The sequence below is a fragment of the Pongo pygmaeus genome, chromosome 1 (assembly GCF_028885625.2).
Source record: "Pongo pygmaeus isolate AG05252 chromosome 1, NHGRI_mPonPyg2-v2.0_pri, whole genome shotgun sequence".
NCBI lineage: Eukaryota > Metazoa > Chordata > Mammalia > Primates > Hominidae > Pongo > Pongo pygmaeus.
In genome coordinates, this window is record NC_072373.2 from 215983251 (window position 1) to 216007414 (window position 24164).

Sequence of the window (24164 nt, forward strand, 5' to 3'; positions counted from 1 at the left end):
AGACAGATAGGAATGTCTGATTCTTGCAAAATGTCCTACTTGATGGAAGGGTGCTTCCAGTCTGGGATGATTCTTCACTCCAGGGGACATCTGGCCATGTCTGGAGTCTACTGCTGTGACACTGGGGGGCTGGGGTGAGGGGTGCTGCTGGCATCTGGTGGGTGGAGGCCAGGGAAGCTGCCACACACCCTACAGAGCACAGGGCAGCCCCACCACCGTTATGTGGCCCCAAACGTCTATGGTGCCCTTGTTTACAGAGAGCACTGTAAACTGAACAGCATTTCCCGTGCTGGAGAAGCTGCGCTTGTGGGCAGGGAGGTCCGTGTGAGCCGGGCTCCCGGGGACCGGACCAGTGTGTGGGGGATGCCCATGGTCTCAGGAGCAGGCAGCCCTGTCTCCCAGCCCCTCATGTGACCTTTCTGGTGAGGAAGGCCTGTGGACTGAGGGAAGGCTAGTAAGGGAGCTGCCTCCTTCAGGCCCTGGCTGGACTCCCGTCAAAAGCTTCCCCAGCAAAGCCGTCACACCATGGAGTACAGGACCGCCTGATCTCCAGCTCCGAAACCGTAAGATTAGAGACCTTACTGGAGTGACTGCACATGAAGACAGGGTGCTTTTTGGAGAGATGCAATTGTTCTGGAATTAGACAGCAGTGGTGGCTGCACAATGTTGTCAACATGCTAAAAACCACTGAACGGCATGACCAACGACCCATGACCAATGACCAAGGATCAACGCAGGCTCTGGCCATGGAGGGGAGGCTCCTGCGGGGGCAACGGTAGGCTCATGTGGGCTCGGGCCTTGCCATTCTAAGTTGATAAACAATATTTTACACATACACACACACATACGCATACACACACGTGGTCCCATGGGGCCAGTGTGGTTACAGAGAAGTTGCTGTGAGGGTGGTAATGCCTGGTTTGATCAGGATTTAACAGGAAATGTCCCCAGCAAGGGTGGATGGCTGGGCGGGCCTCAGGGTGCCCACCTTCATTGCTAAATGCCAATAGAGGGCTTTGCTTCTTGGGAAACGTCTGCAGAAGCAAATGTCTTTTTGGCTTTTCCCCAAGTGAAGCAGTGAAGAGGGTGTGTGGGGCGGCCTGGAGTTGGCTCCAGGACACGGTGGGGAGGGACGATGCCTGGATCCTGACGGCTGCTCATCCCTCACTCGGCACCAGCCTGGGCAAAGATATTGGGAAAAGATATTGGGCAAAGATATTGGGAAAGACCCCAATATCTGCTTTGCCAGTGGCCTCAGTGTCACCAGCAGGTATGAGCTTTGCCACCTCTGTGGCAGCACCTCGGGGTCACTTAGGAAACTGCCCAGCACCAGCGGCTACAGCCAGGACCCCTGGGTAAGGGGCAAGTAAGTGGCCCAAGATGGGCCACAGGGCATGCTGCATGGACCTCACTGAGGTAAGATTTCATCAGAAGACAAAAGGGACATGTTCGTCCCCTAGCTGCAGGGGCTGCTGAGCGCACCATCCCCCCGGGCCTGGCTCCCCACCTCCACAGCTGGGGGGCTTCTTTTTTTTTTGAGATGGGGTTTCACTCTGTTGCCCAGGCTGGAGTGCAGTGGTGTGATCTCGGCTCACTGCAGCCTCTGCCTTCTGGGTTCGAGCGATTGTCCTGCCTCAGCCTCCCGAGGAGCTGGGATTACAGGTGCGTGCCACCACGTCCAGCTAATTTTTGTATTTTTAGTTGAATCAGGGTTTCGCCATGTTGGCCAGGGTGGTCTCAAACTCCTGACCTCAAGTCATCTGCCCGCTTTGGCCTCCCAAAGCCAAAAGATTACAGGCATGAGACACCATGCCCGGCCTGCAGCTGCTGTGGCTTCTGCCATTGCTAAGCTGCGCCCTCCACCTCCCCACTGCACGTGTGGACCTGACTTCCTTCCAACCCACCCTCTATGCTTCCACTGGCAGAGCACAGCTGCTTTCTGTTGCTCGCAACCCAGGACTTAAGGCACCCCCCGAGGAAGGGTCAGCCGTGCAGTGGGGGAGCTGGGCCTGCAGGCAACATGGCTGTGAAACTTTAGGCATGGCGGGCAATGGAGGGAACCTGCAGTCAGGTGGACACCCCAACAAGACTGGGGCCATCACAGCTCCTCGTGAAGCCTCTTCCCTCTGCCTCCAAGCCCTGGGTAGATACTGCCTGTGCTGTTAACATGAACATAAACCAATCAACCTGAGCTGCCAACATTCACACGGGCAGATGCATCTGATGCCTGCCAGAAGGAGGCCAGAACCTGAGTTTTCTTGGCCAGAACGGAAATAGGCTGAGTGTCCAGACACAGTGGGGGTGTAAGCCAGGGTGAGCTGGATCCTAGGCCAGAAAGACCCAGGGAGTCCTCAGATGCCTAAGGCCAGAACTCCAAGGAAGACACATCTGTCTGTCCACAAGGCATGAGGAAGACCTGGGAGAACAGGGGCCTTTTCCTGGCCTGCAAGTTCAAAGGTTTCTTTCTGGGCTGCACATAGCAGCAGGGCCTCCAGTATTATCAACCCCACTGGTGGGAACCCCCTGAACCCCAGAAGTCCCTGCAGCCGCAGCTTTTTCCTGCCCAGCAGTTCTCACCACTAGGGGTCAGCATTGGACAAGGAGACCTAGGAGAGGCCCAGGGATCCTGCCCCGGCCTGCCCTGGGGGCCTGGTCCTTAGTAAACCATCCTGCCGTGGTTTTACCACGTCCAGGGATCCGGGCCCGGTGCCAAGTGCTTCTCCTGCTTTATTTCTTGGAAATCTTCACAAGAGCCCTACAAAGCACAGTGGACTCTTGAACAACTTGGGTTTGAACTGCATGGGTGCAGTTCAAATCCCCGATTATCGGCGGATTTTCTTCCACCTCGGTCACCCCTGAGACAGCAAAGCCAATCCTTCCTCTCCCTCCTCCTCCTCAGCCACTCAGTGTGAAGACAACGAGGATGAAGACCTTGATGATGATCCTCTTCTTCCACTTAATGAATAGCAAATATATTTTCTCTTCCTTATGATTCTCTCTCTTTTTTTTAAATGGAGTTTTGCTCTGTCGCCCAGGCTGGAGTGCAATGGCTCGACCTTGGCTCACTGCAACCTCCGCCTCCCAGGTTCAAACGATTCTCCTGTCTCAGCCTCCCGAGTGACTGGGATTACAGGCACCCACCGCCACGTCTGGTTAATTTTTGTATTTTTAGTGGAGACAAGGTTTCACCATGTTAGCCAGGCTGGTCTCGAACGCCTGACCTCAGCTGATCCACCCTCCTCGGTCTCTCAAAGTGCTGCGATTACAGGCATGAGCCACCACGTCCGGCCTGATTCTCTTAATAACATTTTCTTTGCTCTAGCTTACTTTATTCAAAGAATACTGATATGGTTGGCTCTGGGTCCCCAGCCAAATCTCATCTCGAATTGTAATCCCCACGTGTCAAGGGAAGGACCAGGTGGAGGGAAGTGGATAATGGGGCTGGTTTCCCCTATGCTGTTCTTGTGATAGTGATAGAATACTAACGAGATCTGATGGTTCATAAGCGTGCAGTAGTCCCTCCTGCATTCATTCTCCCTCCTGCCATCTTGTAAAGAAGGTGCCTTGTTTCTCCTTTGCCTTCTGCCATGATTATGAGTTTCTGAGGTGTCCCCAGACCTTCGGAACTGTGAGTCCATTAAACCTCTTTCCTTTATAAATTACCCAGTTTCAGCTATTTCTTTATAGCGGTGTAGGAACGAACTAATACAAATACAATACACGAGACAGTTAACACACAAAAGATGTGCTCACTGACTGTTCTTAGTAAGGCTTCTGGTCAACAGTGGGCTACTAGAAGTTACGTTCTAGGGGAGTCAAAAGTTATACATGGATTTAGCTGCACAGGGGATCAGCACCCCTAAGCCCTGCGTTGTTTAAGGGTCAACTACATATGCCATTATCTCTGTTTTGAGTTGATGCATATGGAGTCCAGAGAGGTAAAGGCTCCTGCCCAAAGTCACACAGTTGGGAAGCACCTGGGGCTGGATTCGAACCCAGATCACATGGCTGTAACCACACTGTTAGCTGTGTGTTAGCTGGCATCAGCACTCTGCAGGACGACAAATCCTCTAAGAGCTATGTCCTCCCCCTGCCCCTACTCTAGCCACAAGCTCCCTGGATCTGCCCAGCCACTCTGTGGGGAAGGTAGGATGGGACTGAGACTCCACTCCCAGCCCAGTAACAAGTAAAAGGCACTGAAGCCCAGAACAGTCGACTGGGCAGCCCAAGATCACACAGGAGCAGGCAGAACAGACCTCCAGGGCTCTCTCTCCCGACCCGGACCCTCTGTCCCCACACGCAAAGGGTACGCATCTCCTGGGAAAACAAAGTGTCTGGAAGTATTTTGAGGCCTTGGTTTGGGTTAGGAAAAAATTATTTGTTTCCTTAATGACCCAAGTAAGACATTTTTGCTGCAGAGACATTTGAAAAGAGGCCAATAAACAAAGAAAGAAAGAAATAAAAGTCGCTACCACTCTGAGAGAATGAACGTTAATATTTCCATGTATTTCCTCCCAAATATTTTCCTAAGCAAATATGTATATTTTAAACAAAAAAAATTTTTTTTTTTTTTTTTTGAGACAGGGTCTCACTTCGCCCAGGCTGGGGTGCAGTGGCTCACTGCAGCCTCACCTCTAGGGCTCAGACAATCCTTTTGCCTCAGCCACCGGTCTAGTTGGGACTACAGGCGTGTACCAGGCCTGGCTAATTTTTTTGAATTTTTTGGTAGAGATGGGGTTTTGCCCATGTTGCCCAGGCTGGTCTCAAGCTGCTGGGCTCAAAAACAATCCGCCTGTCCTGGCCTCCTAAACTGCTGGGATTACAAGCACGAGCCACTGCACTTGGCCTTTTTTTTCCTAACAGCAGGCTGGGGTGTGTGGAAGAGTAAGTGGTTTCCCAGTGTCTCCACACTCCCTGGGCCCAAGGCAGGTGGATAAAAGGCTGGCCCAGGCTCTGGGGGCATGGTCTTGGAGGGAAACTTATGATGCATTGCAAAAAGCCCCCTCCCACTGCAGGCCCTGCCCCTCTGCTTGTGTTCTGCTCTGCTGCACCCACCCCACCCTAGGTCTCCGATGTGAGTCGATGCCAGACGTCCTGGCTCCCAGCACGGCACTGCTAGCAGATGCCAGGCCCACTTGGGTGGGGAGGGTTCTCACCATGGCCAGCTCGGCCTCCAGCTCCTTCATCCGGTTGTCCTTGAGGTCCAGCTGGGAGCGCAGTGCCGTGGCGTGGTCTGTGGCCTCCTTGGCTTGGCGCCGCAGCTCCCACTTCTCACGCTCCAGCAGGTCCTTCTCCTTGGCCAGCGCTTTGACCGCGTCCTCGCTCTCCTGTGGGTGGGAGAGGGAGAGAGCACTGTGGGTGTTACAGCCAGGCTCCTCCTGGCCCAGGAACACCTAGAGGGGGCCTAACCCCTAGATGGAAAAAGAAGTGGGGCGGCCCCATGACATGTGGCCAGGAGCTCTGGCTCTGATGGGAAAGCCGTGGGCACGAACTCCATCCGGCTCTGCCACAAACTAGCTGGAAGACTGAAACAGAGATGAACCCAGTAGATGCTCATTAAATCCTTTTTTTGCTGCATGAATGAATAAGCTGGCAAATGACTGCTTTGGGGAAGTCATTCTACCTCATCAAGTCTGGGTTCCCCTTATGTAAAATGGGGCAGGAGTCAATCCTACTTGTTTCAAAGAATTCTAAAGATTGAATGACTTCACGTGCGGGAAATACTTAACAGTCTGACAGAAGTTAGGGTGCAATAGTTGTTCTGGGGCTTTGTTCTGTTTGGTAAATTGTGTTCATCACAGGGAAACAGGGTCAACAGTAAGGAGGCACCAGCGACCCCAATTGTCTGGACTGCCACAAGGTCCAGCCACCACCCCACAGGGTCACAGCCTGTGAGAGAAACAGCTGTTGTGTCCTGAATGCAGCACAGTCCTCAGCCACTTGCCCCAGGCCCCTCCCCAGACTGGCCCTCCTGTATGAGCTGTTTTCTGTGATTGTCCAGGGAAGGGCCAGGCCCCGGCTGTGCCAGTCCCCAGAGCAGGAACAGACAGCTGAATCGGGGCTGTGACCTCTGTTGGCCGGAGCAAAATTTCAGAACAACAGGCGTCCTTTTGAGAAGGACAGTCCCAGCGGGGAGCCCTACTCATCCACCCAGCCACCATCTTCCCATTCACCAAATCGAAAGCAAATTCAAGGTCTCTATGTGGCCTGGGACCATGGAGAGAGGCCACCATCCTGCCTTGTCTGACAAACCTGTCTCTGAAGGCCTCACTTCCAGATGGTTGAGAGACAGGGAGGCTGAGGGAGAACTTGGCCTTTTCTCTGTGGCTGTCAGAGCTGTAGCTATGGCCTTGGTTCTGGAGACAGAGGGAGAACCTGGGCCAAATCCTGGCTTTGCAATGATGCTGAGTCATCCCTGCCTCATTTCCCCATCTGTAACCAGGGGATAACACCACATATACTTTGGGGCATTTGTGTGGGTCTGCATGAGGGAATCCACTTGGAGAGCTCTGCACAGGGCTGGGCTCCCAGCAGGCACCTGCTTGCTTCACTCAGATCACTGCTCAATTGTCTCCTCCTCCGAGAAGGCTTCCCTGACCACCCGTGTAAGAAAGAAGCCCCAGGCCCTTTCTAACCTGTTTTCTTTATTTGAAGCTGATACTGGTCTGTTATTCAACCAATATTTGTGGATATTTGTCTGGTACAAACCAGACAAAAATCCCTGCACTCGTGGAGCTTACAGTGAAAAATTCTGCTACAGTGCAGAACTGACCACTGGGGTAAGGGTTGTCCCTGAGAACCTGGTGGTGTACAAGAGGCTGCTTATAAAATGTCCCTGAATTAGGAGGAAGTCCCACTAGGACCCTTAGGATCATTTTTGTCTCATCGCAGTCACTGGTTCACACTACCACTCGTGAACAGACCAAGGGCTCTAGGCTGGGTGGGAAGGCGTTGTAGGTGCTTTCAAGTTTTGGACTCCCACCTCCTTGGGGTCATATTCCGCGGCAGCAGGAGAGCTGGGCTCAGCAGCAACTGTCACAGAACTTTCTGTACAGTGCTAAGGCTTTTGGGTGCATTATTTAAACCTCACAACCACCCCTGAGGCAGGGACTATGATTATCCCCATTTCACAGGTGAGCAAACTGAGGCCGAGAGGTAAAACAACTTCGCCAGCCCATAGACAGTGTGGTAGAGGCCTCAATCCCTGCTGGTACCTGAGGCAGGAAAGCAACTGAAAGGAGACCCCCGAGAGGTCTGGAACTGGAAGGGGGTTGGGGGCGGTGGGAATTTATGAGGGTGGGATTTGGCCAGACCTCGTGGGGCCTTGGATGACAGGCCTGGGAGATGAGGTTCTTTGGGGCTGCCAGCACTTCGGGATCACATGGACATAAGAGGGGAGTGTGGCCGGGCGCAGTGGCTCACGCCTGTAGTCCCAGTACTTTGGGAGGCCGAGGTGGATGGATCACCTGAGGTTGAGAGTTCAAGACCAGCCTGACCAACATGGAGAAGCCCTGCCTCTACTAAAAATACAAAGTTAGCTGGGCGTGGTGGCGCATGCCTGTAATCCCAGCTACTCAGGAGGCTGAGGCAGGAGGATCGCTTGAACCTGGGAGGCGGAGGTTGCAGTGAGCCGAGATCCCGCCATTGCACTCCAACCCGGGCAATAAGAGCAAAACTCCATCTCAAAAAGACAAAAAAAGAGAAAAAAAATGCGGGGAGTGGAATACAGAGGGCAGAGGAGGGGGCTGCAGGGGCATGAAGGTCTGGCTAGGAGCTGGGTGCAGTGGCTCATACCTGTAATCCCAGCACTTTGGGAGGTGGAGGAGGGCAGATCACTTGAGGTCAGGAGCTCGAGACCAGCCTGGCCAACATGGTGAAACTACATCTCTACTAAAAAAAAAAAAAAAAAAAACAAAAATTTGCCAGGTGTGGTGGCATGCGCTTGTAATCCCAGCTACTCCAGAGGCCGAGGCACGAGAATCGCTTGAACTTAGGAGGCAGAGGTTGCAGTGAGTGGAGATCATGCCACTGCACTCTAGCCTGGGCAACAGAGCGAAACTCCGTCTCAAAAAAAAAAAACCCAAAAAACAAAAAACAAAAAAAGTCTGGCTGGGGAGGTGACAGTGGTGAGATGAAAGTGGCCTGTTTCCCTTCCATCTACAGTCATATGACAGGGAAAGTGCATTTGGCACAGCTTTCAGAAATGTTGCAGTTTTGCCACATTCTGTTTTTTGTTTGTTTTTGTTTCCTTTTTTTTAACTTTTTTGAGATGGAGTCTCGCTCTGTCACCCAAGTTGGAGCGTAGTGGTGCGATCTTGGCTCACTGCAACCTCTGCATCCTGGGTCCAAGCAATTCTCCTGCCTCAGCCTCCCGAGTAGCTGGGACTACAGGCACACACCACCACATCCAGATAATTTTTGTATTTTTAGTAGAGGCAGGCTTTCGTCATGTTGGCCAGGCTGGTGTTGGACTACTGACCTCAGGTAATCTGTCTGCCTCAGCCTCCCTAAGTGCTGGGATTACAGGCATGAGCCACCATGCTGGGCCATCGGCCACATTCTGGACAGGCCAAGACCCCTCCTTTCTCAGCAGCCTTGTTCCTGTGCCATCCCCCCACTCCCAGTAGCTCAGGGCCTGGGGTCCTTCCTGCTGTCTGCTCCAGTGGAGTCCTACAAGAGTCTGCTGGAGAAGTTGGGTGGGCCATGGCAGACTGAGCGGGCACAGTTGTGTGGGCTAGGGAACCTGAGGGTTCCAGTCATCCTGTTCCAGGGGGACATTTATCTTGCACATAAAATGCAAATCATTTTTGGTAACCAGCTGCAAGATCTTGGAAGAGGTGAAATAAAACCAGGACTTGTGGCTTCAGTTTTGCCAAACTGGCTCTAAACATGTGTCCTTGGGTCAGTCACTTGACCCTTGAGGACCTCAGTCTTCCCACCTGTAAAATGGGGCTGGACCCAACAATGACTAAAATATTGTTTTAATGTTGCTATTCCACCGATCTACAGGCGTGACTCTCTCCACTTCTAATATTCATAACTCAGTATTAAGGTATTAATTTTTTAAAAATGAGTGTTTTCCAAATTTCATTTTTCTGAATGAATCTGAAGGGCATTATGAAGCCAATCAATAAAAGTGGCACTTGCTGCTCGGCTGTGGCCACAGGGAGCTGCCCCCGGAAGTCATAGCCACAAGGCTTCTATTGAGTAGCGTCAACCCCACCCCAGCTGCTGGTCAGACTTGGGGGATGCCCCTAGTCATCTATGTCTTAAAAAATGACACGGTGCTCTCCATGGGAATTTTCTTGCCAAATCTGAGATGGATGTAACACTTTGAGATGGATATATTAATTACTCTGATCTGTTAACTATACATGCCATGGATCCAAACATCACTATGTACCCCACGAAAATGTATCATTTTTGCCCAAACAATTTTAAAAAACAAATTTGATATATCATGAAAAGACACAGAGAAGCATTGGTATGAAACGTTAGGTTGGCCACTGAAATAGCTAGCACTCTACCCATGGTTCATGGGGACAGCTGTGACCTCCTCTCTGTGGTTGGCCTTGGGTTGTAGAAAAGGGCAAACAGTGGGAATTATTCCTTTGTTCCTCTGTACACGTACTGAGTGGTGTGGGGAGGGTGGCCCAGGCCAGGCCCAGTCCTATGAGCTCTGGGGCCGGGGCTCTGGGACTAGACCTCCTGGGTTTGCATCCTGCCTCTACCCCTTTCCATAATCATGTGGCCCTGGGCCTGAGACTTTACCTAAGTCTCAGTTTTCACCTATTAAATGGGGGGAATAGGGACAATCACTCCTCGAAGGATTGCTATTAAAGTAGCAAATGTGAAGAGATGAGGGCAGTGCCTGTGCACGGTAGGCACACAATAAACATCTGCTACTGGTAATACCACATTCATGTCTGTACACAGTAGATGCACAATAAATGTCTGCTGTTGGTAATAGCACATTCATGTCTGTATACAGTAGGTGTACAATAAATGTGCTGTTGGTAATAGCACATTCATGTCTGTATACAGCAGGTGCACAATAAACATCTGCTATTGGTACTGTCACGGTCATGCCTTATACAGTAGGTGCACAGTAAATGTCTGTTACTTGTCATGTTCATGCCTTGAACAGTAGCTGCACAATAAACATCTGCTATTGGTAACACCATGTTCATGCCTGTATACAGTAGGTGCACAATAAACACCGGATATTGGTAATATCACATTCATGCCTGTGTACAGTAGGTGCACAATAAACGTCTGCTATTGGTAATACCATGTTCACGCCTGTATACAGTAGATGCACAATAAACATCTGCTATTGGTAATACCATGTTCATGTCTGTATACAGTAGGTACACAACAAACGTCTGGTATTGGTAATACCATGTTCATGCCTGTATACAGTAGATGCACAATAAACGTCTGCTATTGGTAATACCATGTTCATGCCTGTATGCAGTAGGTGCACAATAAACATTTGCTATAGGTAATACTATGTTCATGCCAGCTCCTGCTGAGGTGGCCTCTGAAGGCAGCCATCACCACAGTCCTTGCCAGGACGATTACCTGGTAACAGCGCCATCTTTTGGATCCTCTTGGACTCTGCTCAGCACCCTCTTGCTTTTTTTTCTTTCTTTCTTTTCTTTTTTTGAGATACGGTCTCATTCTGTCGCCCAGGCTGGAGAGCAGTGGCACAATCTGGGCTCACTGCTGCCTCAACCTCCCTGGCTGAAGCAATCCTCCTGCTTCAGCCTCCCAAGTAGCTGGGACTACAGGCGTGTGCCACCCTGCCCCGCTAATTTTTAAAATTTTTTGTAGAGATGGAGGTCTCACTCTGTTGTCCAGGCTGGTCTTGAACTCCTGGGCTCAAGCGATCCTCCCGCCTTGGCTTCTCAGAGTGCTGGGATTACAGGTGTGAGCCACCGTAACTGGCTGCTTTTCTAAATCCTGATCTGTCCTCCTTCAGGGCATGCGTTCTCAGGGAGCTCTTTCTTCTAGCTCCTGATTCCTGGGTCCTCTGAGACCCTCTGTCCCTCCCAGAAGGACTTGTCTGCGTTCCTTTCTGCACAGGTCTTGCCTCTCCACCCCATTCCCAGAAACCAGACCTACGACTGGGGTCTGTGTGGGACCAGCCACAGCTCCACTCCTGCCTACCTGGGGCCTTCATTTCCTTCTCCGGGTTTGCCAGTGAGACCAACACCAGGGAGTGGCAGGTGAGGCGCCGGCAGAGGGGCTTTGAAATCCACTGTGGAATTTTCATGATCAAATGCTGACTCCGAATCCCCGAAAACAATAATAATGATAATGATAATGATAATGATAATGATAATGGTAGCAGGCATACGCCCCTACCCCCACCCCCCCTTGCTTTCCATGCCCTGGGAACCTCAGGGCTGACAGCACTGGGCTGTGAGGAGTTGCAATCTTCATCCTGCTTTACAGATGTGAAGGCTGAGACCGGGGAGAGTCAGCTGTTTGCCCGAGCCACCCCCATAGCCAGTGCAGAGGTGAGATGCTAACCTATCTGTCTGCTCTTAATCCCTGCACGACCCTGGTCCCAGGAGGAGGAAGCTGGTGGCTCAGGGGACGAGTACAAGGTCAGCTTGGAGCCTGTCTTCTGCCCCAGGGCCAGCACATCATTGAAGGCTGTGGGCTGGTTCTCTGGCCCCACTGTGTCCCGTCCCCAATAAAAAAGAGGTAACCAGGTTTCCCTGCTGCTGGGCATGGGGCTGGTCAGGCAGAGGCTCTCCCTGACTTGCCCACTGAAAAAATACCAAGCTCCTTGGGCTGAGGATGGAGAAATGAGAGAGGTGGACACAGAAGGGGAGGCAGGGAGCAGAGGCGACCAGAGGATGCTGTGCTGAGTGCCAGGGGATGATGCGGTTGGGGGAAGAGGCACACTGCACAGGGGGAAGGCACGTAGGCTCTGGACCCAGGCCCTGTAAGCCCCTGCCCTGCCATCACCGGCTGCATGACTGTAGGTGAGTTATCTCCCCTCTCTGTGTCTATCAGCTCATCCGTGAAATGGGAGGATAACCATATGCCCCACAGTGTCCGTGTAGGTGTTAAATGAATGGACACACACCAGGCTCTGAGAACTCTGCCTGCAAGCCCTTGAAATACATGCCGTAACTCCCACAGCACGTGCCTGTGAGCACACATGTGTACCTGCATCATCAGACAGGAGAGCGGGATCCCCTACCCCTCCCTCTGCATGGAGGTCACTCTGAGCTCCTGGTCTCTGACTCCCTGCTGGCCAAAGGCAATGCTGCTGAGACAGCCTCACCGTAAGGAGCAGACCCCAGGCCCATGAGCTGCTCCCCATGCCAGAGTCTGAGAAAGCAGCCTCTGTGGGCTCCCCTGCCTCCCTCTGCCTTGCTTCTGGGTCGTCCCCTTCCTGACAAACCGTTTGCCTGTGACAGGCATGGGGAGGTTCAGTTCATCTAATATGAAGGGGAGCCAGGCCAAGCAGGCAGGGGAGGGGGAGCTGGGCGGGCAGGGCAGGGGAGGGCTGGGCCGAGCAGGCAGGGCAGAGCGGGGTGGGGGGACAGGTAGGCAGGGTACGGGGAGCCGGGCCCTGCTCTTGAGTCGGTCACTGAGGGCAGCTAGAAGTCCCAGATCCCCGTCAGGGGCTGTGGTGGCCTGGCCCAGAGAACTCTTGAGGCTCCTTTCATCATAGAAAGGAAGTGATGTGCGTGCCCGGGAGGTGACAGCAAGGAATCACTGGTGAAGACCAACGTGGGTGTGGGGGGACAAAGCATCTAGATTCAAATACAGTCTGGAACACTCTGGTCTCTGAACTCCGGCTCAGAGGCAGCATCTGGGAAGGACTCATTCACCTGGCCTGCTGCTTCCCACTGTTCAAAAGAGGAGCCTCGAGCTGAACACCCTGTGACAAGGGCTGTGACCAAGGTGCCTACGCAGGGCAGAAAACAGAGGCCGGAAGTGCATTCAGCTCGAGGCTGGAGTGCAGTGGCGCGATCTCGGCTCACTGCAACCTCCACCTCCTGGGTTCCAGTGATTCCATGCCTCAGCCTCCTGAGTAGCTGGGACTATAGGTGTGCACCACAATGACCGGCTAATTTTTGTATTTTTAGTAGAGATGGGCTTTTGGCCAGGCTGGTCTCCAATTCTTGTCCTCAAGCATTCCACCCACCTGGGTCTCCCAAAGTGCTGGGATTACAGTCGTGAGCCACTGTGCCTGGCCAGGGGACTGACTCTTTTTTAAGTTTTGGTGTCCTCTTTGGCATGTCATACCACAGATACCAGAGAGATACATGGTGAAACAAATTCCTCAGTTAGCTGACCCATAAACTCCTATTCACCCCACAGAGCCCAATGCATATGTCACTTCCTCTGTGAAGCCTTCCAAGACTCCCTCCCTATAGGCAGAACTTCCTGCTGTCTCACTGGGGCTCCCCAGCTCTCTCTTCACACTTTTATTATGGTGTTAGTAAATGTTAGCTATGCGTCTTATTGACGATGCTACTATGTGCCAGGCACCAGGCTGAGTGCTCGGCATTCATCATCTCATAGAGTCCTTATTGTAGCTTTGAAAGGTCCACCACAATCACCATTCTGCAGAGAGGAAACTGAGGCTCTGAGAGGTCAAGTGAGATCTGCGAGGGCACACACACAAGGAGCCGGGATCTGAACCCCCCGGACTCCTGAGTCCACGCTGTCCTGTTTGCCCAGGAGACATGGAGATCCCTCTCTGGGGGTTGTGCCGGTTTTATCTCGGTGCCTAGGCCTGCCTGGACGCATCAAAGGCCTCCCTATCTGTGTCTGGGGATTCAAGAGGCAGACCCTGTGAAGGTGGCCAGCCAGCAGGGGAGGTGGGAGCTGGTGTGTCGGGAGGGGAGGGGAGGGGAGGGTGGTGGCTGACCTTGCGGTGCTGCTCATAGTTGCGGATGAAGTCTCGGAGCTGCTCCTCGCGGCTCTCCAGTGTGGCATACAGCTGCTGCATCTGGCTCACCAGGTCTGTCTTCTCGCTCTTTAAGCGCTTCCGGTCAGCTTTCATGGCTGGGGATAAAGGAGAGAGTTAGTTCCCAAGACCCCAGCTGTCCCCTCCAGATGCCTGAGTGCTGAGAAGTGGCATCACCGCCGTCGCCTTTGTAACAGGTGAGAAAACAGGGCTCAGAAAGACGAAATGTCCCTCCCATGTGCCCCAGCCACTTGGTGGCCTTCCCACGATTCCAAGCCAGGCTCACCTATGTCGAGAGCCCCGATTCTCACCTCTCAGCTGTGTCGATCTGACCAGGGAGCAAGTCCTTGTTGAAACTGCTTTCCCAGCCCTAAGCTGGCTGAGTGTTCAATGACAAAGAACTGAGGCCTGGTGGGCTCCAGGGGCCCATGGCTCAGGAAGCAGACAGGGCCTCAGTTCCCTGTCAAAAGGAACCCCGGGGCCACCCTGAGCCCACTGGAACCACTCAGTCCAGTCCAACAGCCCCTCCTGCCTCATTTCTTCCGTGGGGAGAAGTATTACGTTACAAACATGCACTAAGACATATACCAAGAGCGTAGAGCAACAAAAGAAAATACGGACACATTGGACTTCATCAAAATTAAAAACGTTTGTGTTTCAAAGGATATCATCAAGAAAGTAAAGGACAACTCATAGAATGGGATAAAATATTTGCAAATCCTGTATCTCATAAGTGGCTTCTATCTGGAATATACAAGTCTCTCTTGCAACTCAATAATAAAAAGAACAGGAAGTCATTTAAACAGGAAGTCAGGTGCAGTGGCTCATGCCTGTAATCCCAGCACTCTGGGAGGCCGAGGCGGGCAGATCACTTGAGATCAGGAGCTCGAGACCAGCCTGGCCAACATGGTGAAACCCCCTTTCTACTAAAAATACCAAAAATTAGCCGGGTGTGATGGTGTGTGCCTGTAATCCCAGTTATTCGGGAGGCTGAGGCAGGAGAACTGCTTGAACCTAGGAGGTAGAGGTTGCAGTGAGCTGAGATTGCACCACTGCACTCCAGCCTGGGTGACAGTGAGACTCTGTCACAAACAAACAAACAAAATGGGCAAAGGATCTGAACAGACACTTCTCCAAGAAATGGCTAATAGGCACATGAAAAGACTCGATATCAATAGTCATCAGGGAAATGCAAATCAAAACCACAATGAAATACCACTTCACACTCACGAGAATAGCTACAAATAGAAAACAGACAATAGCAAGTGTTGGCGGGATGTGGAGAAACTGGAATCCTCATGCACTGCTGGCAGGAACGTGAAATGGTGCAGCTGCTTTTGGAAAAGTCTGATAGCTCCTCCAAAGATTAAACATCAACTTACCATACAACCCTGCGATTCTACTCCTAGGCATACATCCAAGAGCTATGACAACATATGTCTACACAAAAACTTATATGCAAATGTTTATAGCATTATTCATCGGAGCCCAAAAGGTGAAAAGAACTCAAAAGTCCACCAATGGATGAATAAATAAGCAAAATGAGACATAGCCACATAATGGAATATTACCTAGTAATAAATAAAAACAAGGAGGGCCGTTGTTCAGTATCCATGGGGATTGGTTCCCAGACTCCCTGTGGACACCAAAATCCACAGATGCTCAAGTCCTTTATATAAAATGGCATAGTATTTGCACACAACCTACACAATCCCCCGATACACTTTAAATTATCTCTAGATCACTTACAATACCTAGTAAAATATAAATGCCACAGGAATAGTTGTTATACTGTATTGTTTTGGGAATAATGACAAGAAAAAAAAATCTGTACATGTTCAGTATAGATAAAACCATTCATTTTCTTTTCCTGAGTTTTTTTCTTTTTCTTTTTCTTTTTTTTTAGACAGAGTCTTGCTCTGTCACCCAGGCTGGAGTACAGTGCCGCGATTTCAGCTCACTGCAATCTCCGCCTCCCGGGTTCAAGCGATTCTCCTGCCTCAGCCTCCTGAGTAGTTGGGATTACAGGTGCACACCACCACCCCAGGCTAATTTTTGTATTTTTAGTAGAGATGGGGTTTCACCATGTTGGCCAGGCTGGTCTCAATCCTGACCTCAAGTCATCTGCCTGCCTCAGCTTCTCAAAGTGCTGGGATTACAGGCATGAACCACAGTGCCTGGTCCCTGAGTATTTTTGATCCACAGTTCCTTGAATCCATAGATGTGAAACCCGTGGATAAAGAGGCCAACTGTACTGATATTTGCAACAACATGGATGAACCTTGAAAACATGCTTAGTGAAAAAGGCCAGCCACTAAAGGCCATATATTCTGTGATTCAATTTATATGAAATGTCCACAATAAGAAAATCTATAGAGACAGAAAAGAGATAAGTGTCTGCCTGGGGCCGGGTGTGGGGGTGGATCGGGGATGGAGGGGTGGTAGCTAAGAGTAAGGGATTTTTTTTGAGGTGGTAAAAATGTTCTAACATTGGTTGTTGTGATGGATACATAACTCTGTGATACTAAAAACCACTGAATTGGACACTTAAAATGGGTGAATTGTATGGTATGTGAATTACATGTCAATAAAGCTGTTAAAAAAGCAAAACAAAATAAGGCTGGGCACCTTGGCTCATGCTTGTAATCCCAGCACCTTGGGATCTTCCAGGAGGATCACTTGAGCCCAGGAGTTTGAGACTAGCCTGGGCAACATGGTAAAACCTCATCTTTACAAAAAGTAATAATTAAAAAAATAAGCTGATTGTGGTGGTGCACGCCTGTGGTCCCAGCTACTTGGTAGGCTAAGGTGGGATGATTGCTTGAGCACAGGAGGTCGAGGCTGCAATGAGTCATGTTCATGCCACTGCACCCCAGCCTGGGTGACAGAGCAAGATCCAGTCTCTAAAACCAAACCAAAGCAAACCAACACAACACAACACAACACAACACAACACAACACAACACAACACAACACAACACACCCTGAGTAGCTGCCTGGAAGCAGCATGACTTCTGTTCCCTCCAGACTCTCTTTCCCCACACCGCTGGCTCCTTGGTGCACGGAACAGACTCAGGGCAGCCTCTGACTGTAAGGTGGGCTCCACGGCCTTTGCCCAGACCCCTAGCACTCCATCATTTTCCTGGAGAGAATACCAAGGAGGGGTTTCAGAGGCTAACCCCTCTCCACAGGCTCCTTGTGTCTGGAATTGCGGAGGTGGTGGTGGGGGTTGGGGAGGCAAAGCAACTCTTTGACTCTGGAAACTTCCAGCCTGACAAGGCCAGGGTGGTCATTTGTTTAAAGTCACACAGCCATGTCTGCCCCAAAGTTGACACCCGACCCTATGCTCTGCTGCCTCCACACTGAAGCTCCCAAAACCTGGAGGGTCCCCAGCCCCAAGGCTAGCTGAGTGCAGAATATGGGATGGCAATGACTGTGCCATCCCATCTTGTCCTGAACGTCCAATCCTGCAAACTCAGCCTGTGTACATGAGAGAGCTGGGGACACCAGGTATGGCCTAAGGACTGAGGACTCTGAGCTCCTGGCCCAGTGTCCAACATATAAGCTCCCCAGGTGGGAGGCAGGTCAGCTGGGCCATGTCACCATGTGCAGAGCCACGGGGAGGAGGCCCACACAGTGGGGACCCCAGGTCTCAGGCAGCTCTTTAAATTCCAGCTTTGAGCTTCCTGGTTCCCACAGCTGGATCTGTCCTCTCCCGGCTGGCTTGGCTGAGCAGCAGCTTAGGTCACCAGGGCTGGAATTCCAGGCCTGCTGGGCCGGAACCTTAAAGGGCCAGGACTCTTCTGCTTCACTCCTGCCAGGCAGCGGGTGGGCCCTGCAGGCCTCAGGCAGTGGGTGGGAGGCCCCGGCACAGCTAGGCTAGTTTTGTGCCCTGCCCCCTAACATGGTGTGACCACACTGCTGGTGAACGTCACATTAAGATGACCCAACATCTAAAGATGTATGACCAGGCGCAGTGGCTCAGGCCTGTAATCCCAGCACTTTGAGATTGAAGTTTTGGGAGCTTCAATGTGGAGGCAGCAGAGCATAGGGTCGGGTGTCAACTTTGGGGCAGACATGGCTGTGTGATTTTAAACAAATGACCACCCTGGCCTTGTCAGGCTGGAAGTTTCCAGAGTCCCAGCACTTTGAGAGGTGAGTGGAGCACTCGAGGTCAGGAGTTCGAGACCAGCCTGGTCAACATATGAAACCCCGTCTCTACTAAAAATACAAAAATTAGGTGGGCGTGGTGGCGTGTGCCTGTAGTCTCAGCTACTCCAGAGGCTGAGGCACAAGAATTGCTTGAACCCTGGAGGCAGAGGTTGCAGCGAGCCGAGATTGCACCGCTGTACTCTCACCTGGGAGACAGAGTGAGACTCTGTCTCAAAAAATAAAGTAATACATAAAAATCAAAATCAAAATAAAGATGCAACCCGGTTAGAAGGCTCCTTAAGGAAGAGCTGGGGCCCCGCTGTCGCTGATGAATGGGAAATTTCCATTTGCACATGCGCATGGGATCCTGGCCGCCCTCCTAGGAGAGGCAGGTGCATGGGTATTTTTATCATCCCATCTCACAGAGGGGGAAACGAAGACCACACAGCCTGTTAATGGCACAGCTGGGGTGGAATGGGTGCCTGACTCAGTTTCAGACTGGTTTCATGCTGGCGGGCTGGAGAGTAGCAGGAGAGCACTGCTGAGCTTGGGGAGTGGCTGCTGGAGGGCAGGGGTGCTGACCCCAGCCATGCTATCACTGTGGCTTCCTGGAGCCTCCCTGGGCCCTCCTGCCCCAGCAGAAAGAAGCCGCTACCGAGCAGGTCGCATGGGCTCCCTGGGGGATTTACACCGCTGCCCTCTGGTTGGCAGGGAAATCATGCCTCTGACTTCTGGTTGGAAATGAATGCCCACCGCCCGCCTCGGCTCTGAATTGCCTCCTACATTATCCACATCTCCATGAGAACCAAACTCCAGACCCTGCTCTTGGCAGTTGGAGACCCTGGGAGGGGACCCCCCCCAGCCCCCCAACATGGCATTCCCGGGCCCTTCCTCTCACAAATGGCCTTTGGGGGGGTGCACTGCAGCCTCCTGTGGCCTCTGTGCGTCTCCCTGCTGCTTCATCCTTGTTATCATTTATCCGGCGGTCCAAGGGGTGTGTGCACGTGTGCCTGGCTCTGTGTGTGCAACGTGTGGGCCACCTCCATGGTGGGGCGGGGGCTATGCCTCCTGCATCTAACCTGGAGCTCTCTGAGAGCAAGAGCTGAGCCTGTGCCTTTAGATTATTCATTTCCGCCTAAGAGGGGACCTGCAGCTCTCCCTAAATCATTCAATTAAGCACCTACTGTACGCCAGGCTTGCTGCTGTGAGGACAGGGGTGAGCCAGACATGGTTCCTGCCTTGTGGGAGGCTGACGCTCTCACAGAGGAGACGAACCCACACCTATGGCTGGCACTGGTACCATCCACCCTCCTCCTCACCATGATGCTCCAATTCTGTTTGGTGGGGAATGTGTCCACCTAAAATGTTTAATTTCCCAAGCTCCCTTGAAGCTACAAGTGGCACGTGTCACAGTTCTGGCTATTAAGATGCACACAGATGCCCACTGGGAAATCTAGTTTTCTTTATAAGCCTTTTTTTGAGCACAAGGATGGAAGATATGAGCTATGAATGGGGAGGAGAAAGAAAAACAGAAGGGGCCAGGGTCCCCGATGGTACCACCCAGCTGGGGATGCCTTACAGCAGGAGAATAATAAATCCCAATGTTTTTGGGGTTTACTGTTACATGCATCCCAGCACATTCCTAACAGACACGCCAGGGCAGGCTGTGAGACATGCTGCTGCCCTCTCCTGTGAGGCTTCACCTCATGGTTCTTTTCCACGGGCGATCCTTGCTCTGCCCAACTCTGGGCTGGACTCTGCCAGGCTAACGACCAAGACAACAGAAAAACTGAATCCTTAGGAATGAATGCCAGGTGAAGAACAACTAAAAATAACACAAAGGTGCCGCAAGCTGTCGTGTACACAAGGAGGCAACGTCCAGTTTGCACATGGCAGGTGCTGCAACTCTACACCAACAAGGAGGCCGGTGCGATGGGCCCCCAAGAAATAATTTAAAATCTACACACAGCTATGAAAATGATGCAATGGAACTCTTCCTTTCTTCCTCATAGCTCTGCTTTTTTCTCTCCGTCAAAACCTGTTCCCCAAATGCTCCTAATGCAAGATGAGCTGCCAGCCGCAAGGCATGGCTGTGTTTCTCTGGGACTGGCCTCCTGACTCAGCTCCTAGCTCCCCAGTGCTCTGCGTGACTTCCCAATCATCTGGCTTCACCCACGTAGGTCCTATTCCAGCAGCCAAGCCACTGGAACCACTGCCATGGTGACTGGTGATGTCACGCCCAGCAGGCCCTGCAGGATTATGGAATGAGACCAGCCCGCTCCTGGGAATGTGGGGACTCTGGAGGTGGGAGGGAGGGTGTGTGGGGAGGCACTTATTTTTCCAACTCAGAGGTGGCCACATGCATGCCTGAGACCAGGGTGTAACCAGGGGCCCAGCTGTGGCCCCACGATGATGGCACGTCTCTGGGCTGGGCCCTGCCAGGCGAAAGACAGAAAACACAAAAGCTAAATCTTTAGGAATGAATGCCCAGTGGAGAACAACTAACAACAACATTCCTGACCCGTGGAACCTTCAGGAACACAAAGGAGCCTCTGGGCTTTGTCGTGTACACAATGAAGCGACATTCAGTTTGTCCTCAAGCTCCCACCACAGACCTTTCTTCCTTCTCTGGCTTCGGATGCCGCAGCCCCTAACCCAGATGTGGGACATGGCGGAGCGAGACTCCGTCTCAAACAAACAAACAACCACTGTGGGCCCAATCCTGGATGTCGCAAGGTCAGGAGCTCTTGTAAAAATTTCCAGCCTGGGTGTACCCTGGACAAACGTGGGCTCAGAGGTGAGGAGGGAGGAATCGGTCCACTTCAGACGATCCCAGCTGCTGCCAGCAGGGGCCCCCCCGCTTTCTTTTCCATGCAAAGTTCCTGACCCGTGGAACCTTCAGGAACTACATTCTGCGAAATGAGGGGTGGGCAGGTAAGGGCCAGAAAGCCTGGCAAACCAATCTGTGGGACTCGAACCTCTAATAAACACCCATCAGAATGTGAGGCTCTCGGAGTTCTTCCAGCTCAGCTTCCTTTTACAGATGGGGAAACTGAGGCCCAGAGAAGAAGCAAGAATGCCCAGTGCACAGAGAGTCAGCTGAGGTCTCCCGACTCTTAGGCCAAGGCAGCTGAGTTAGAAGCACTGGTTTGGGGCCGGGCACGGTGGCTTACGCCTGTAATCCCAGCACTTTGGGAGGGCGAGGCAGGCGGATCACGAGGTAAGGAGACCCAGACCATCCTGGCTAACACCATGAAACCCCGTCTCTACTAAATTATAAAAAATTAGCCGGGCGTGGTGATGGGCGCCTGTAGTCCCAGCTACTCGTGAGGCTGAGGCAGGAGAATGGTGTGAACCCGGGAGGTGGAGCTTGCAGTGAGCCGAGATCGCGCCACTGCACTCCAGCCTGGGCGACAGAACGAGACTCTGTCTCAAAAAAAAAGAAGCACTGGCTTGGGAATCTGCCTAAGTTTGATTAAGCCTCAGTTTCCTCATCTGTAGACGGCAGCTGACATTACAGTCAACCCTTGGTATTGTGTGGCATTGGTTCCAGGAGCTCCCCCAAATACCAAAATCCACCGATGCTCAAGTCCCCGATAAAACGTAGTATTTGCAAATTATCTACACATGTCCTCCCGTGTACTGTAAATCACCTCTAAATTACCTATAACATCTTATACAATGTAGATGCTATGTAAGTAGTTGTTACACTGCATTGTTTAGAGAAAAATGATAAGAAATATGTCTGCGAATATATTCAGTACAGGCACAACTATCCATTTTGTTTTTCCAAATTATTTTCGATCCTTGGTTGGTTGAATTCATGGATGCGGAACCCACGGATCCAGAGGGCTTAATCATTTCTGCCCCATAGGGACAAGCTGTCTGCTCTTGAGTGACTGTGGGGTGCTGACCTTGAGCATTTTGGGAGACGAGAATCTCAGAAAGACACAGCTTCAGAGTTGGGGGCGGGGGTCCCAGGTTCTGGTGCTGCTTTTTTCCCCCTCTCTAAGCCTCGGTTTTCCCCCAGCATAATGAGGGTGCTGGATTCTGTGAGCTTCCTTTTAGCTTCTGAAATCCCAATAGACCTCACCTTTGTCACTTGCTCCTTAGTAGCTGCGGGGCCTGAGACCCCACATGCAACTTCTGTGAGCTTCCCTATCCCCAGCTGTTAAGCTGTGCATGATCGTCTCTACCTGGCAAGGCTCTATGCGACAGGACCCAGGACAGAGCTCAGCTGCATACAGCACGTGCTCAGGGTTAGCCTCTCTCCCTGTCTTCCAGCTCCCCATGGCTCCCAGGCCTGAGCTCAGGCTCTAGGAGGCCCCAGAAAACACAGGCTGACTTGAGCAATAGGCAGGTTTCCAAGTAAAGAGCCCCGGGGAAGAGACCCAGGTCAGGGAGAAGGAAAGGGCCAGTCGAGGGCAGCAAGTTTAAGGCCACAAATTTATGGTCCTGGGATGGGTGGACAGTGGTTTATTTGATTTTTTTTCCTGTTTCAAAAATGAGTAACGTGAGTTCGGAAGAGGTTTAAGTTTAACCTGCTTTATAAAGGTTAATCAGGTTCTCGTCACATCAGGTGGTGCTCAGGTCTTGAACTCCTGACCTCAAGTGATCCGCCCGCCTCGGCCTCCCAAAGTGCTGGGATTACAGGTGTGAGCCACTGCGCCCAGTCTGCTCCTCACAATGTTAATTTCCTTTATCTTCTCACCACGAGGTGAAGTGGGTTGACCGGCTCGCACAGCCAACAAGTGGCTGACCTGGAACTTGACCCCAGAACTTTGTCGCTCAGGCCCATGATCTTTCCAGATGACCCATAGACCCTCTTTCCAAGTGCACCCTGGAAAGTTAGTCAGCATGACCCTTCCAACCTCCTGCCTGGGGCAGGAAAGGCACATATCTGGAATAGCTTCTTATTTTCCAGTAACACGCCAGGGAAGACATGACTAATCAACTAGGCTCCTTAGGAAGCTGGGTTGATTAGGGATGTCTGCCATGGCATGGGAAGGAAACAGGGCAGGTTTACCAGCTCTGCCCTGGACAGGGAGGCAGATGCCAGTAGTGCCTGATGGGGGCTGGCATGTTTGAGAACTATTCTGGTCAGCGCTGTGCCAATTACCAGCATACTCCATGGAACCAAGGGCAATTCTACTTAACCAAAAGAGTGAGAACCAATTTTCTCAATTGGTAGAAAATGAGTCTATTCACACCAGTGAGATGGTGGCAAATAAACTCCAAACAGCATGCTTAAGGGTGAAAGAGCAGACTTCATTTCCCTCAACTGGGCCAAAGGTAAGTGAAGGATTAATGAATTTACTTATTTTCATGTCCACTCCCAACCTGTGATATAAGTTCCTGGAGGCCAGGGACCTGGTCTGTCCTGTTCACTGTTGTATCCTCCACAACTACAGCAGTGCCTGGCACATAGTAAGTGCTCAGGAAATAGTGACTTTCAGATGAATGACTGAATTAGGTGGACAGCCCTAGGGACAGCAGGATCCTGTGCCACGAGGGCAGAGGACATCTTGTTTTTCTTTGTCTGTCTCCTCTTGCCCTCCCTGGGAGGGACAGGCCATGCTGATTTCCCTGTGCCTCCTGACAGAACCCTGAGCATCAGTCCTGGTGATCTTGGAGCTGGCCACGGCATGGCCGAAGTTCTTATTAAGCTGCCTTGGGCTTGGTGAACTGTGTCCACATCCCAGCCAGGAATGAGAAGACTCAAGTAGATCAAAGTTTCTGCTAATCCAGAGTGCTCAAATTTTAAGGTGCTCAGGGCTGGGGAAAGACCCCAGACATTGTGCTTCCCACAGAGGTGAGACCCCAGGTCCAGGAGTGCGAGGGTCACTTCTCCTCCAGGCTCTCCCGCTGTTAGCCTGGCTGCTGCTGTGCCTTCCCTCCGCTGGAAACTGAGGCCTCCCCTTTGCTACAAGAGGCTCCTCGGACCATCTGAGTTCTTTGCACTTGGCATGTGCCCTGTATTGAATTTTTCTCAGCATCATTGGAACATGCAATTCTCTCTCAAATCTTTCACAGAAAACCTTCATTTGATCCCATGTCCCTCTCCAGCTCT

General features: G+C 51.7%; 1 protein-coding gene across 2 annotated transcripts in view; it reads right to left on the reverse strand.

The window, feature by feature from the left end:
- Positions 1-24164, reverse strand: part of KAZN (kazrin, periplakin interacting protein) — a 1229657-nt gene that overhangs the window by 68060 nt on the left and 1137433 nt on the right. For both annotated transcript variants that reach the window (XM_054437733.2, XM_054437695.2), the window contains 2 exons: positions 13904-14040; positions 5157-5327 (listed from right to left, as the gene is read on the reverse strand). In XM_054437733.2, coding sequence (XP_054293708.1) covers positions 5157-5327; positions 13904-14040 — 308 coding nt within the window. The remainder of the gene's footprint in view (positions 1-5156; positions 5328-13903; positions 14041-24164) is intronic.